This window comes from Hyaena hyaena, unplaced genomic scaffold (genome assembly GCF_003009895.1).
Source record: "Hyaena hyaena isolate Hyena2069 unplaced genomic scaffold, ASM300989v1 scaffold_474, whole genome shotgun sequence".
Classification (NCBI taxonomy): Eukaryota; Metazoa; Chordata; class Mammalia; order Carnivora; family Hyaenidae; genus Hyaena; species Hyaena hyaena.
The window spans coordinates 416029-429081 of NW_024081104.1; the positions used below are offsets into that span (position 1 = coordinate 416029).

Consider the following 13053-nt stretch of genomic DNA (forward strand, 5'->3'; position numbering starts at 1 on the left):
GGGCGGGGCTGCCGAGCCGGCACGCGCCGGACGGCGCGCGGGGCGGCGCGGCGCGGGGCCGGGTGACGCGCGGGGCGGGGCTGGGCGGCGGGGCCAGCGCGCCTGCGCCCCCGGAGCTGCAGAGACAAAGGGGAGGGCCCGGCCGGCCCCGCCCCCAGCGCCCCGCCCCGCGCGGCCGGCCGGGCCGGCGTGTGGCCCCGGTGCCCCCGCCTCCGCCGCCGCCGCCGCCGCCGCCGCCGCCGCCGCCATGTACCCCGCGGGTCCCCCGACCGGCCCATCCCCGCGCCGCGGCCGCCATCCCCGGCCCGGGCGCCCCGCGCAGCCGCCGCGGCTCCCCGCGCCCTCCCCGGCGCCCGCCGCGCGGCCGCCGCCCCCCGCGCCCGGGCCGCGGCCCCGCGTGGCCGTGAAGATGGCCTTCCGCAAGGCCTACTCCATCAAGGACAAGCTGCAGGCCATCGAGCGCGTCAAGGGCGGCGAGCGGCAGGCCAGCGTGTGCCGGGACTTCGGCGTGCCGGGCGGCACGCTCCGCGGCTGGCTCAAGGACGAGCCCAAGCTGCGCTGGTTCCTGGAGCAGCTGGGCGGCGAGGTGGGCACGCAGCGCAAGAAGATGCGGCTGGCCAACGAGGAGGAGATCGACCGCGCCGTCTACTCGTGGTTCCTGGCGCTGCGCCGGCACGGCGTGCCGCTGTCGGGGCCGCTCATCCAGGCGCAGGCCGAGGCCTTCGCGCGCCAGATCTACGGGCCCGAGTGCACCTTCAAGGCCAGCCACGGCTGGTTCTGGCGCTGGCAGAAGCGCCACGGCATCTCCAGCCAGCGCATCTATGGCGAGGCCGAGCCTCTGGCCGCGGGCCCCGCGCCCGGCCCGCCCGTCAAGCCGGAACCCGCGCAGCCCCCCGGCCCCAGCCCCGGCCCCTTGCCCGAGCGAGCCCCGGCCCCGCCGTCCCCTGCCGAGGGCGGCTATGGAGACGAGCAGATCTACAACGCGAACGTCACTGGCCTCTACTGGAAGCTGCTTCCGGAGCAGGCCGCGCCCCTGGGCGCGGGAGACCCCGGCGCGGGGGGCTGCGGCCGCCGCTGGCGGGGCGACCGGGTGACGGTGCTGCTGGCCGCCAACCTGACCGGCAGCCACAAGCTGAAGCCGCTGGTCATCGGGCAGCTGCCAGACCCGCCCAGCCTGCGCCACCACAGCCAGGACAGGTTCCCAGCCTCCTACCGCTACAGCCCGGACGCCTGGCTCAGTCGCCCGCTGCTGCGCGGCTGGTTCTTCGAGGAGTTCGTCCCCGGCGTGAGGCGCTACCTGCGCCGCAGCTGCCTGCAGCAGAGGGCGGTGCTGCTGGTGGCCCACCCGCCCTGCCCCAGCCCGGCTGCCCGGACGCCGGCCCTGGAGGAGAGCGAGGAGGCCCTCAGGCGGTGTCGGCCCGAGCCCCTCAGCTCCCCGGAAGAGCTGCAGACCCCAGACGGCGCTGTGCGGGTGCTGTTCCTGTCCAAGGGCAATAGCCGGGCACACATCCCTGCCCCCCTGGAGCAGGGAGTGGTGGCCGCCTTCAAGCAGCTGTACAAGCGGGAGCTCTTGCGGCTAGCTGTGTCTTGTGCGGGGGGCTCCCCGCTCGACTTCATGCGCAGCTTCATGCTCAAGGACATGCTGTACCTGGCCGGCCTCTCCTGGGACCTGGTGCAGGCCGGCAGCATTGAACGGTGCTGGCTTCTCGGCTTGCGGGCGGCCTTCGAGCCCCGGCCCCCCGAGGAGTGTGTTGGGCAGCCGGCCGGCCAGGCCGAGGAGGCGGCGGAGCACAGCCGGGTGCTCAGCGACCTCACGCACCTGGCGGCCCTGGCCTACAAGCGCCTGGCGCCCGAGGAGGTGGCCAAGTGGCTGCATCTGGACGACGATGGGGGGCTGCCTGACAGCTGCAGAGAGGAGGCAGGCCCTGGCCGGCCCCCGGTGCTGGCCCCTGCTGCCCCTCCACCCCCCGCCAGCCTACCCTTTGCCGTGGGGGGTGGGGAGGAGGAGGAGGAGGCCGCCGTGCCCACTGCCGGGGAGGCTGTCCGGGGCCTGGAGACTGCTCTTCGGTGGCTGGAGAACCAGGACCCCCGGGAGGTGGGGCCACCGAAGCTGGTGCAGCTGCGCTCACTCATCAGCGTGGCCCGGAGGCTGGGGGGCATTGGTCCCTCTCCCGCAGTCCCCGAGGACGGGGTGTGAACACGCCAGCCCCGTGGCCCCCCAGTGGCTGTTTTGCTGCTGCACTTGGAGGGAGAGGGTGCACACAGGCTTTCCGTCTTCCCTCCTTCCCTCCCCAGGGGTGGCCCCCCCACGGCCCAGGGGGTTCCAAGGAGCCCAGCACAGGCCAGCGTGGAGGGGCTCTGTTCCTGCTCCACTGGCCCCCATCCTCCTGAGGGGGCGCTAGAAGAGAGGCCTCGGGCTCAGACGCCTCCTCCCTGGGTAAGCAAGCTCGTGGGTCTGTGGTTCTCGCCGGCTCCCTTGCCGCGCACACGACACAGCGCACTTAGCAGAGCAGCTGTCGGCATTCCCGCCCCGGCCTTTGTGGGGCTGAGATCGTCAGCCCCGTGCCCGGCCGTACCTCCTGCCCTCAACCCCGGTGGCCCGTCACAGGCCCCGGACGAGGGTCCAGTACTCCTGTCATCTGGAACCCTGGTGCTTCATGGTTCCCGTGCCACGCCGTGCGATCATCCCCGTGCTGAAGCACACCACTCAGTTTTGGTTTTTACCACATTAGGTCCATTTTTACGGATACCGGTCATGGGAGCCAGAGTGGTGTCTCACCCCTCCCCCCCCCCCAGCCTGGGGGCCCGTCTTGGAGGTGGGCTCTCTCCACTGGGAAGGGAAGATAGTGCCCAGGCATTTGGGGGTCCTGAGGTTCTGGATGAGTGTAGACTTCCGTTCCACTGGGATTGTTAGTTTTCCTTAGGAAAATTCCATTCCAAAATCCCTCTCATTCTGTGGGGTTGGCGACCTTCTAGCCCTGGGTCCTGGTGACTTGACCAATGACTGAATGAGCTCCCCAGACCAGCCACAGGCCACTCTGTCAGCCCTGGAGCCCGGAGCCACGCCACCTGCCCGGCGCGGGCCTGTGGCCCTGACAGCCACACCAGGACGACCCTACAGTGCCTTAGTGTCCTTCAAGGCGTCCATCCCTCCCACTGCCGAGGGGGTGGCAGAGGCGCGGCATCCCATGGCCCCAGGATCTGGGCTTCCGGGTGGCCCAGTTAGAGAGAGGGAGGCAAGTGCTCGTGTGTCACTGCCCAGCCCAGGCCCGGAGTCTGCCGGAGGTCTGGGCCCCGGAGGTGCCCAGGGGCTCTGGGGACTGTCTGGAAAGCTGCTGCCCAGAGCCCCGTGCAGGGCAGGAGGGCCGGGTCACGGCCTGCACCGCCCCCCCCCCCCACCAGCACTGCAGAGGCTGTAGACAGGCAGCGCGCTGGCAGGAGGGAGCCCCTGGAGCAGCTTCCCCACAAGTCCGAGGACATAAGCTGCTCCTCGGAGCTGCCCTCAGTCGGACAGTGTGCGTGCATGTCACATGCAGAGATCTCACATCTGAGAGCTGAGGGGAGAAGTGGAGAATCTGGAAGCAGGGCTTGGTCACAGTCCGAGGGCACCAGCCTCCAACTGGGGCCCAGCTGGCACCTCCACTTGCCCTTCTCAAGCCTGCACCCCTGGAGGAGCCTGTAGCCGGCGATGGTGGCCCCGGGACTAACCCAGGCAGCTGGCATGGGGCTTCAGGAAGTCTTATACCACCTGATGGCAACTCAGGGACACAGGGCTGGGAGCCCTTGGCCGCAACGGCCAGCCTGCCACAGGGGTTTCTGGAAAGGCCGATCTCGGGGCCTGCATGGGCGCTAGGCAAGGGTGCACCTGGGGCTCCAGGGAGTGTCTGCAGGAGAATGGCAAAGGTTGCTGCTCTCCCAGAAAGCAGATGCTGGGCAGGGTCCTGGTTGGGGCATCTGGTGGGCATGGCAGCAGGCTGGAGAGGGGAGGCACTGAGAAGGTGAGCACCCGCCTTCTGCTAAAGCCACACTTGGCATGTTTTTGGGGGATGAGCCCACGTTGCGCCAATCAGAGGGAGCCCATCTGAGATGCCCGAGGGGGCTATGTGCTTGGGAGGGGACCCCGACACGAGGTGGGCTGCAGGTGCAACGTCGGCATGTGGGGAGGGGACAGAGCACCTGCAAGCTGAGGGGACCAGGGACCCAGCCCATGCTGCGCGCCCCAGTGTGGGTCAGGACTGCTGTGGGGAGCCCTAGGAAGGACACTGGGCACTGCCTGTCCTCAGATAATGGTGTCCCCAGGCGAGGCTGGTCTCCAGAGGCGTGTCCTTGAGGGGACCATGGGCTTACGGGGTGCACACCCTGTTGAGCCTCTTCACACCAGTCCTTGCTGATGGTGGAGTTCACCCAGTCAGCCCAGTGAACTTCATAATAAAGGTTCATGTCAACTTCACGTGCATCCTTGTTCTAAAGTCTTTTAATATATATTTTTGAATTTGGGTTATACTTCATTTTTTGAAGTAACCTCTACACCAAACATGGGGGTTGAGCTCCTAACCCCAAGGAGCAAGAGTTTCATTCTCTAGGACTGAGCCAGCCAGGTACCTCTAAAAGTCTTATTTTTGTAAGTTTTGATCTGATGCTTGTATCTAGAACACCAGGGGGGGGGGGATGGGAGAACTGATGAAAGGAGAAACTGGACCCACCAGTCTCTTGAAAAACTACCGTTAGCCTGTGGTAGAAGCAGAGCTGTGCCAATGGCCGGGCTGTGGCCCCGACCCCCAGTCACTCTCGATTCCTGTCCCGTCCAGGGTCGTCACCATCTGGGGCAAGGCTGCCTGGCCAGCCAGGCTGGGGCTCACAGAGACGCCGCTCATTCAGCGAGTGGCCTGTGAGTGGCAGGGCTGGTCAGAGGTGCCAACCCCCCCGGTCCTCAGGGCCTGTGTGGGAAGATGTGCCGTCAGAACCCACCACACACCACGGAGGGTGAGGCCGGGCTGTCAGGAAGCCAGTGATCCCACCTGGCCAGAGCTTTCCGAGGACGGTGACCAACAGCCTCTACCCCCAGGCCACCTGCATTCTACCAGCTCCCAACAACCCCATGTCCCAAGCGACGTCTAGGCCCTTGGAACCCGGCTGGATCAGCCTAAGCGCCTGTCACTCAGTGCTCCAGGACCGTGGCGTCTTTATTCCCATCTCAGAGAAGTGGGGTGTGGAAATGGCCTCAGGCTGGCCCTCCTAACAGGCGGGGGTTGGCAGGTTTGGGGGTGAGAAGTGGGAGCAGGACAGGCTCTGCGGGGGGGGGGGGGCGCCATCAGCCACCTACAGGCAGGACCGATCTGCTTCGTCTCAGCTGGCAGGTGGCAGAGCTGGCCAGCTCCACCTGGTGGCTGGCGCAGTGTCAGGAGGCCACTGGGGGAGGGGAGGGGCGCTCCAGCACTCCCGGGGGGGGGCGAGGGGGGGCAGTAGGAGAACTGCAGGCAGCCCGGCCTCCACCCAGAGGTCCCACAGCCTCAGTTTGGGACCCCGAGTTCCTGGCTCCTGCTGGCTGCTCCATTCAGGGACACGCAGAAGAGCCATGTCCTGCAGTCAGAGGCCAGGCCACGCGACCCTCCAGGACAGCCCAGGGAGGGGTCACTGGTGCAATCACCCAGACCCTGCTGCCTGATCACCCAGATCCTGCCGCTTGCCGGGAGCTCCGCTGGGGCGGGGGGCCCACGGCCAGCTGAAGCCGAGTCTCCGTCCCGCAGCTGGCTGGGCCCGCCCTCCCAGACCGCCCTGGCCTGCTGCTGGCTGGAGCACTGTGGCTGGCCTGCAGGGGGCTCCCCAAGGGAAGGGCCTGGGTGCAGCTCCTCCTCAGCCAGGGCAAGGGCACCCAGCCCCATTCTCTTCTTGGGGGCTGGTCGGGGCCCAGCTCCCTGTGGGTGGCCCCACCTAATGGCAGGTCAACTCGGGGACAGGACACTGTGGCTGGCTTCGCTGAGGGCAGCAGGTCTCTTGTGCAGTCTGTGTGTCACCCCCACCCCTCCCAGCTGGCGGCAGTTACACAGCTGCTAGAAGGGCCCACCAGGCTTCTCATCTCCTGCCTCAACCAGCCAGCCAACCTCATCCCAATGCTCAGGACCTCAGAACCCAGGTCACCCATGAAGGGGGCCACCGCCACAGTGCTCTCTGCCCCACGGTGGGGGGGGGGGTTCCTACAGATGGGGGGATCCTCCGCCTGTGAACCCCTCCAGTCCTGTCCTCGTTTCCTCATGTGGAGACAGGGGCAGCCCAGGAGGCTCCTGCCGGGAGGGAGGGCTGCAGTGCCCGGGAAGGGGCAGGGAAGGAGGGCCTGGGGACAGCCACGTCCAGGGCCCCTTCCCTACTTCCTGCTGAACTCCCTGGCCCGGCAGGTGGCGGCCTCCACGGCACTCATGGTGGCTGCCCGCAGTCCACCCTGCTCCAGGGCGTGGAGCCCGTAGATGGTGGTGCCGCCCGGCGTGCACACGTCTGTCCGCAGCTGGGCCGGGTGCTGCCCCTTCTGCAGCAGCAACTTGGCTGTGCCCTGGGGAGACGGGAGACGGCAGTGACTCGAGGGAGGCGGGCAGCCGCTCCTCCAGCTCAGTCCCACTGTGTAGCCTGCCCTCACCCCACCCCGCCCCCCTGGCCCTGACTCAGGTCCCCAGGCCTGCTGTCTCCCTTCCCGCTGCTCGGCAGACACACCGGCCCGGCCCTTTCACATGGAGCCGGGGGCTGCCCTCACTCACCAGCAGGGTCTGGGCAGCAATGCGGTGGGCCAGGCCGCTGGGCATGCCCATCTTGATGGCACCTTCGGCCAGGGCCTCGGAGAAGGTACACACCTGTAGCAACGGGTTTCAAAGTTGGCATCTCCTGGATGACGCACCCAGTCTAGAGAAAGCTTGGAACCTTCAGGAGCAAGGCCCAAAGCACTGGCCACCAGAGCGGGAACGAGGTCTGAGGCCTGAGCCCAGGGATCTGACGGGAGCACTCCTGCGCCTCAGAGGCGGGGGAGACCAGAGGTACCGGCAGCTCGGAGCCAAGCCATCTGATCCCAAAGGCAGGGGTCACTGCAGGGACTAGAAAAGGGTCCGCCCTGTCAAGAGCTGGCCTGGGGCACAGGGGAGGAGACAACACTCACGAAGGCCACGCCGCTGCCACTGAGGCCGGTGTGGATGTCCACGTGGGCCTCGGGCACCTCCTCGCACTGCCCACAGGCCTCCAGCAGGGTGTGCACGAGCTGGGCGTCGCTGCCTCCAGCGTGGCGGCCCCGGGCCATCACCATAGCGCCCTCCTGAACCATGCAGGGCAGGTTGGGGGAGATCCGCAGCAACCGCGTGGCCGGGGGCAGCAGCTGGCCAGAGAGAAGCGGGGGTCAGGGAACACGTGCGATCGGCCCTGCCAGGCAGGCCCGCGCCTCTGCCAGCGGTGGACTCCCCCGCCGGGTCCGGGGAGCAGTGCCCGAACCCCAAGACCCTCAGCCCCCGGGCCCCCCGGCCCCTGTTCGGGCTGTTTGGGAGGCCGCGTGTCTCCTGTCTCACGCACCCCGCCTTTCTAAAGGGCTGGAGTCAGGCTGGCACCAGTCCCAGACGGCAAGGGGTGGGGAGCAGAGCCTGGCCAGCAGAATGACTCTGGGGGCAAAGACTCAGCTCCTGTTTACCCCCCCCTCACCTCCTCCAGGGCACTCAGAGAGACCCCAGCAGCCACAGACACCAAGATGTGCTCAGGGGTTACCACAGGGGCCACCTCTGCCAGGACAGTGGGCAGGACACGGGGCTTGGTGGCAAAGAAGACCAGCTGGCAGTTCCGCACAACCTCCTGGTTGGAGTGAGTGATCTGGCAGCCCAGAGCCTGCAGTGGGGACAGCGGGATCATGGCTGGGGTGAAGCGGGGCAGCCTCCCAGACCGTGGTCCTTCCTGCTGGGCGCCACTTTACATCCCCAGGGGTCCCCGTGGACTCTCCCATTGCAGATGCCTGCAGCACCCCACTCCCAATGCCCAAGGCTCACCCAGACCACCCGTTCTTGCTCAGGACCCAACCTGCACCCCACGGGCCTCGCTGATGCCAGCACTCCTCACGCCCTCTGACCCAGTGGGTGCTCACGACCATCTCTGCCCACCCCAACACAGGTACACGCGTGCACATGCACACCCCCCTCTACTCTGTCCTTGCCCTCCACAACCTTGACCTTACTTCTCGTTCTTTTTTTTTTTTTTTTTTTTTTTTAATATTTTTATTTATTTCTAGGAGAGAGAGAAACAGCGTGAGCAGGGTAGGGTCAGAGGGGGAGAGGGAGTCACAGACTGAAGCAGGCTCCAGGCTCTGAGCTGGCAGTCAGCACAGAGCCCGACGCGGGGCTCGAACCCACGAACCGCGAGATCATGACCTAAGCGAAAGTCGGACGCTTAACCGACTAAGCCACCCAGGCGCCCCCCTTACTTCTCGTTCTTGACCTCCTCTTCCCCAGCCCAGATAGTCTCAAAAGTTCAGCTACATAAGCAGCATGTCCCTGCCCCCAAGAAGTGTCTCAGAGGACCGGGAGCCAAGAGCCCCCATGAGCTCTGCCGCCACCCCCCCAGAATAGCCTCAAGTCAGAAGAGCTGGGGACCAGCTCACCTGGAAATGGCAAAGGTTCCTGTCACTTGGTGCGCTGGCCAGCACGTGCTGAGCTTCGACCTTTCCTGGAGAGAGAGGCAAAAAGCAGAAGGGCCCGTGAGGAGGTGGGGTGGACGGGAGGCAGAGGAGCCAACCTGGCCTGCCCCCCACCGGGGGGCCTCTCACGCTCAGCTGTGCCTGCGCCATCCTGGCCACTGGCTGTCTGAGACTCTGTAAGAACCGAAGTGCGTGGCAGGGGCGCTCCATTCAGCCAGGACTAGTTGACCCCGTCCATTCTGGGGGTCAGTCAGTCAGTCTCCACCACCCGCCTGCTGCTGCGTCCGCAGGCCCCGCTAGACACCGGGCCCAGGAGCTGCCTAGTCTGACAAGGACACGGACCGCAGGGGCCTAGGCTTCCAGGGACAGGAAGGCCGGGGAGGAGGGGGGCACGGTGGGTAGGGAGGCCCAACAGTGCCAAGCTTCCTTGGATGTGGGGGGTGTACCGGTGCTGGACATCCAAGCAGAGGCTAGGTGCCCATCTGACGGACATCGTCTGCACTTGTCGGGCACGGGGCTGAGGAGGCGACATCTCTGTAAGGCCTAACAGGGCGGAAGCGCACCCCACCGGGACACACAGCCCATCAGTCCAGACGGTGACAAGCATTCCCACCAGTCCCGTGCTCAACGCAGAATCTGTGCCACCCTGGGAGGAAGGAGATGCTGGCAGGTTTTACAGGTAAAACACTTGAGACTTTTGGAGGAAAGTATTTTCTGATGATTCTGACACAGCCTTGACTGTGGCTGAAGGCAGAAACCCAGCCTGTAATCTACACATAAAGGTTTCTAAACTCCGGGGAGGAAGTTGGGACAGCACTGCCACGCCTTGCTGCAAACCAGTGCCTCGCCAGGGAAGTCTCTGCACCTCCCCAACCCCAGGGGACATGCAGCAACTTCGGGAGACAGTTCTGGCTGTCTCACGGGGGATGCTACTGACATCTAGTGGGGAGAGGCCAGGGACGCGGCCAAACACCCTACAATGTGAAGGATGGAGAACTATCCCACCCCGAACGCCCATGGTGCTGCGAGGCTGTGAAAATCCGCCGCGGGCCGCCGGGGCACAGCCGGCGTACAAACAGGAAACAGGAGGCTCAAAGGTCAAGCGACTGGACCCAGGCAGGAGACCAGGGGTTGGTGGGAGACCCCGGCTCTAAGCGAGCCCTGTCCAGGAGAAACACCACTGAAGCCACACAAGGAGCTCTGCACCTTCCAGCAGTCACATTAAACACGTAAAGGGAAAAGTTGAATTATTTGAAAAAAGTTGAATGTAACATGACAATGCAGCTAATTGGAATATATTTTACTTAGCACGATATAAAGAATATGCTATCATGCAAAATGTTGGTTTTAAACAGCATTAAAAGTTATCCAAGTACGTTACTTTCTCTTTCTGTGTCTGCTAAATCTTCAGACTCGACGCAGGTTTTAACCTATAAACTCACAGCACGTCTCAACGCGGACCATCCACATTTCCGTGGCGGGTGGCCTATGGCCAGTGCGGGGACGACCCACGCTAAGCCTCGCACGCACAGCCGTGCCTGCCGTGCGCCGCGGGTCCCCAGGGGCAGGGCGCGCCCCCCGCCCGCGCCCCCCGCCCCCACGCGGCCCCGCGGCCGCCCCAGGCGCCCCGCGGCGCACATTCCTCCGCGCAGGGCAGCCCTCCCCTCGCACACGGGCCCCAGGCCCGGGGACCCACGCGCCCCCACGCCCGCGGCGCCCCACCTGCTCGGATGAAGCCCTGCGCGAGGGCCTCAGCCATACGCCCGGCGCCCACGAAGCCCACGCGTAACGGGTCCTGCCGCGGCGCCGCCACGGCCGCCATCTCTCCACCTCCCCGCCAGGCTTTGCCCCGCCCCACGCTCTCGGCCCCACCAATGGGCTACGCCTCCACGCCCATGCCCTTGTCCATTGGCTGCCGGGACTTCACGCTCCGCCCACTCCCTTCCGGGAATGCTTGCGGAGCCTCGAGTCCGGGCTTCTCCCGCGCGGCGGCGCTTCCGGCACGAGTTACTCGCCTGCGGAGGTGGCCGAGCACGCCGCGGCTGGATGCTGGGTGGGCGCCTGGTGGCGACCAGATTCCGATCGGAGCTTGAGAGACTCGGTTCAACGGCGAAGGGTCGAAAGGGTGGGGATCCTCTGAATCCTCCCGAAGGTCTGTGCGCTGGAGCGTGCGTGGTGGGCGTCCCTCGTGGGGACGCCGCAGAGTCCGGGAACCCACCGGCTGGTGACCGCCGGACCGACCAGCTTCCAGGGGCAAGCACCAACCCTGACCCCGACGAAGGGCCCGGGCAGGCCGGGTCCGGACCCTGGCCCGCCATCAGGACGTGAGGAGCTGGGGGTGGAGCCCTGCCAGCCTTAGGCGGGCTTCTCTGGGCGGCAGCCACGTTCTCGGGGGCGCCCAGGTTCTCTTTGGAGCCTGGGAGCGGGCTCGGGTGGACAGGGCAGGGCTGCCTGGGCAGGGCTTGTAGTCAGCTCCCGTCCAAGCTGCAGCGGCTCCAGGTGACAGCATGCCCGTGAAACGTGTGAGCAGGGGTCTGTTCCTCCAGCCAGCCCGGATCCTGGTCTTCATGGGCCTCGCAGGTACCGCGATAAGGCAGGAGAGGTCTTCCTGAGGGCCGGCTCCCCAGCGGACACCTGGCCCATCTTGCTGGTTCTGGGGGAGACTGAGTGCTTGGTGACCGCCAGGGCCCATGTTTGAAACTGATGAGAGGGTAGGGGTAGCAGTACTTGTAAGTTTTGTGTTGTTTTGTTTTGTTTTTGAGAGTGAGCCTGAGGGAGGGGCAGAGAGGAGAGAGAGAATCCCAGGCAGGCTCTGCACTGTCAGCACAAAGCCCAACTCAGGACTCAATGTGACTATCCTAGATCATGACCTGAGTTGAGATCAAGAGATCTGGGTTTTTGTTTGTTTTTTAAATTTTGTGAGAGAGAGACATAGCACGAGCAGGGAAGGGATGGAGTGAGGGAAACACAGAATCTGCAGCAGGCTCCAGGCTCTGAGCTGTCAGCACAGAGCCCGATGAAGGGCTCAAACTCATGAACCACGAGATCATGACCTGAGCTGAAGTCAGACGCTCAACCGACTAAGCCACCCAGGGACCCCTCAAGAGCTGGGCTCTTAACTGACTGAGCCACCTGGGTGTCTCAAATGCATGTAATCTCTAATTGGTATGGGACAAATAAGGCTTGAAGAGCAAAGATTGTAGTTTTCCTTAAGATTGCATTTTAAAAATGTTTTAGGGCGCTTGTTGGTTGGGCGTCCAACTCTTGATTTCGGCTTGACTCTTGGTTTTGGCTGGGGTGGTGATCCCAGGCCATGGGATGGGGCTCCGCACCTAGCATGCAGCCTGCCCGAGATTCTTTCTCTCTCCTTCTGCCCCTTCCTGCACACATGCTCTCTCTCTAAAATATATACAATTTTTAAAAAATGTTTGGTTACTCTAACCTCTACTTTGACATATTCTAAACGCTTCAAGGATGAAATCGTCTTGTCCTTGTGTGTGGACCCTGTGGTGTGTAGACCCTGCTCTGAGGACAGCCACCGGGCCACAGACTGGAGAGGAACCTCTGCTTCGAGGACTTGCGTCCTGGCTGGACACGCAGCCTGTGACGTGTGCACGCACAGGACAGTATGGAGGACGGCTCAGGACATGCAGCCACCAGGCTGCCGGGTGTGTCCGGGTCTCTGCTCTGCTGGGCCTCCTGCTATACGATCTCACGTGGCTGCCTCAAGCTCCGTCTCAGGCACCACCCCCTCCCGGAAGCCCTGAGCAGAGCCTTCCTCATCCACAAGGGCCGGAGCCCAGGGAATACAGGGCTGACCCACGTCCTAGAGCCCAAGCCCTGGGGGGAGGGGGAGGCTCCCGGGTGCCCCCAGACGCGCACATGGGAGTCCCACAGCAGAGGGGCGCTCAGAGGAGCACCTCACCCGAGGCCTAAAAGGTGGGGAGGCACTGATGTGAGGGTCCTGGGCCAGCCCCCAGCAGAGCCCTGGGGGACAAGCACCACCGCCTGCTGGAGAAAGGGGGGGGACCCGGGCCATGAAAGGCCAGCTGGGTACAAGAACAGAGGTGGGGGGGTGGTGCCTGGCCCTGAGAAGACGGCCAACGCTGCCTGAACAGAGGGAGGAGTTAACATGGCAGGCACATCTGGGGTCAGGACAAAGCTGGGAGCCACCAGCACGGGGATGGTAAAGGGTGACCCAGGAGAAAGGGGACCTGAAAGGAGACGGGCCCAAAGCCAGGGAAGGTGTCTGGGTCCCGGGCTGGGCAGTACTGAGGGCTTTTGAGATGGGGAGCTGGGCACTCCTGAGGCCACACCCCAGCACTGACTAGCTGGCTGGGGGCCCCTGCTGTATCCCGCTGAGAATGGGGAGGTCTGAGCTGCTCCCCCCTACCCACCAGGTC

General features: G+C 64.9%; 2 protein-coding genes across 2 annotated transcripts; one reads left to right on the forward strand and one right to left on the reverse strand.

Moving 5' to 3' along the window:
• Positions 1-247: 247 nt before the first annotated feature.
• On the forward strand, positions 248-4450 carry TIGD5 (tigger transposable element derived 5). The gene has a single exon (XM_039254091.1). The coding sequence runs from the start codon at positions 248-250 to the stop codon at positions 2195-2197; it is 1950 nt and encodes a 649-aa protein (XP_039110022.1). The 3' UTR covers positions 2198-4450.
• Positions 4451-5165: 715 nt separating this feature from the next.
• On the reverse strand, positions 5166-10490 carry PYCR3 (pyrroline-5-carboxylate reductase 3). The gene is made up of 6 exons (XM_039254093.1): positions 10373-10490; positions 8615-8679; positions 7669-7848; positions 7139-7351; positions 6747-6839; positions 5166-6544 (listed from the first exon to the last, which is right to left on the reverse strand). The coding sequence occupies exons 1-6, from the start codon at positions 10470-10472 to the stop codon at positions 6362-6364; spliced, it is 834 nt and encodes a 277-aa protein (XP_039110024.1). The 5' UTR covers positions 10473-10490; the 3' UTR covers positions 5166-6361.
• Between the last annotated feature and the right edge of the window lie 2563 nt (positions 10491-13053).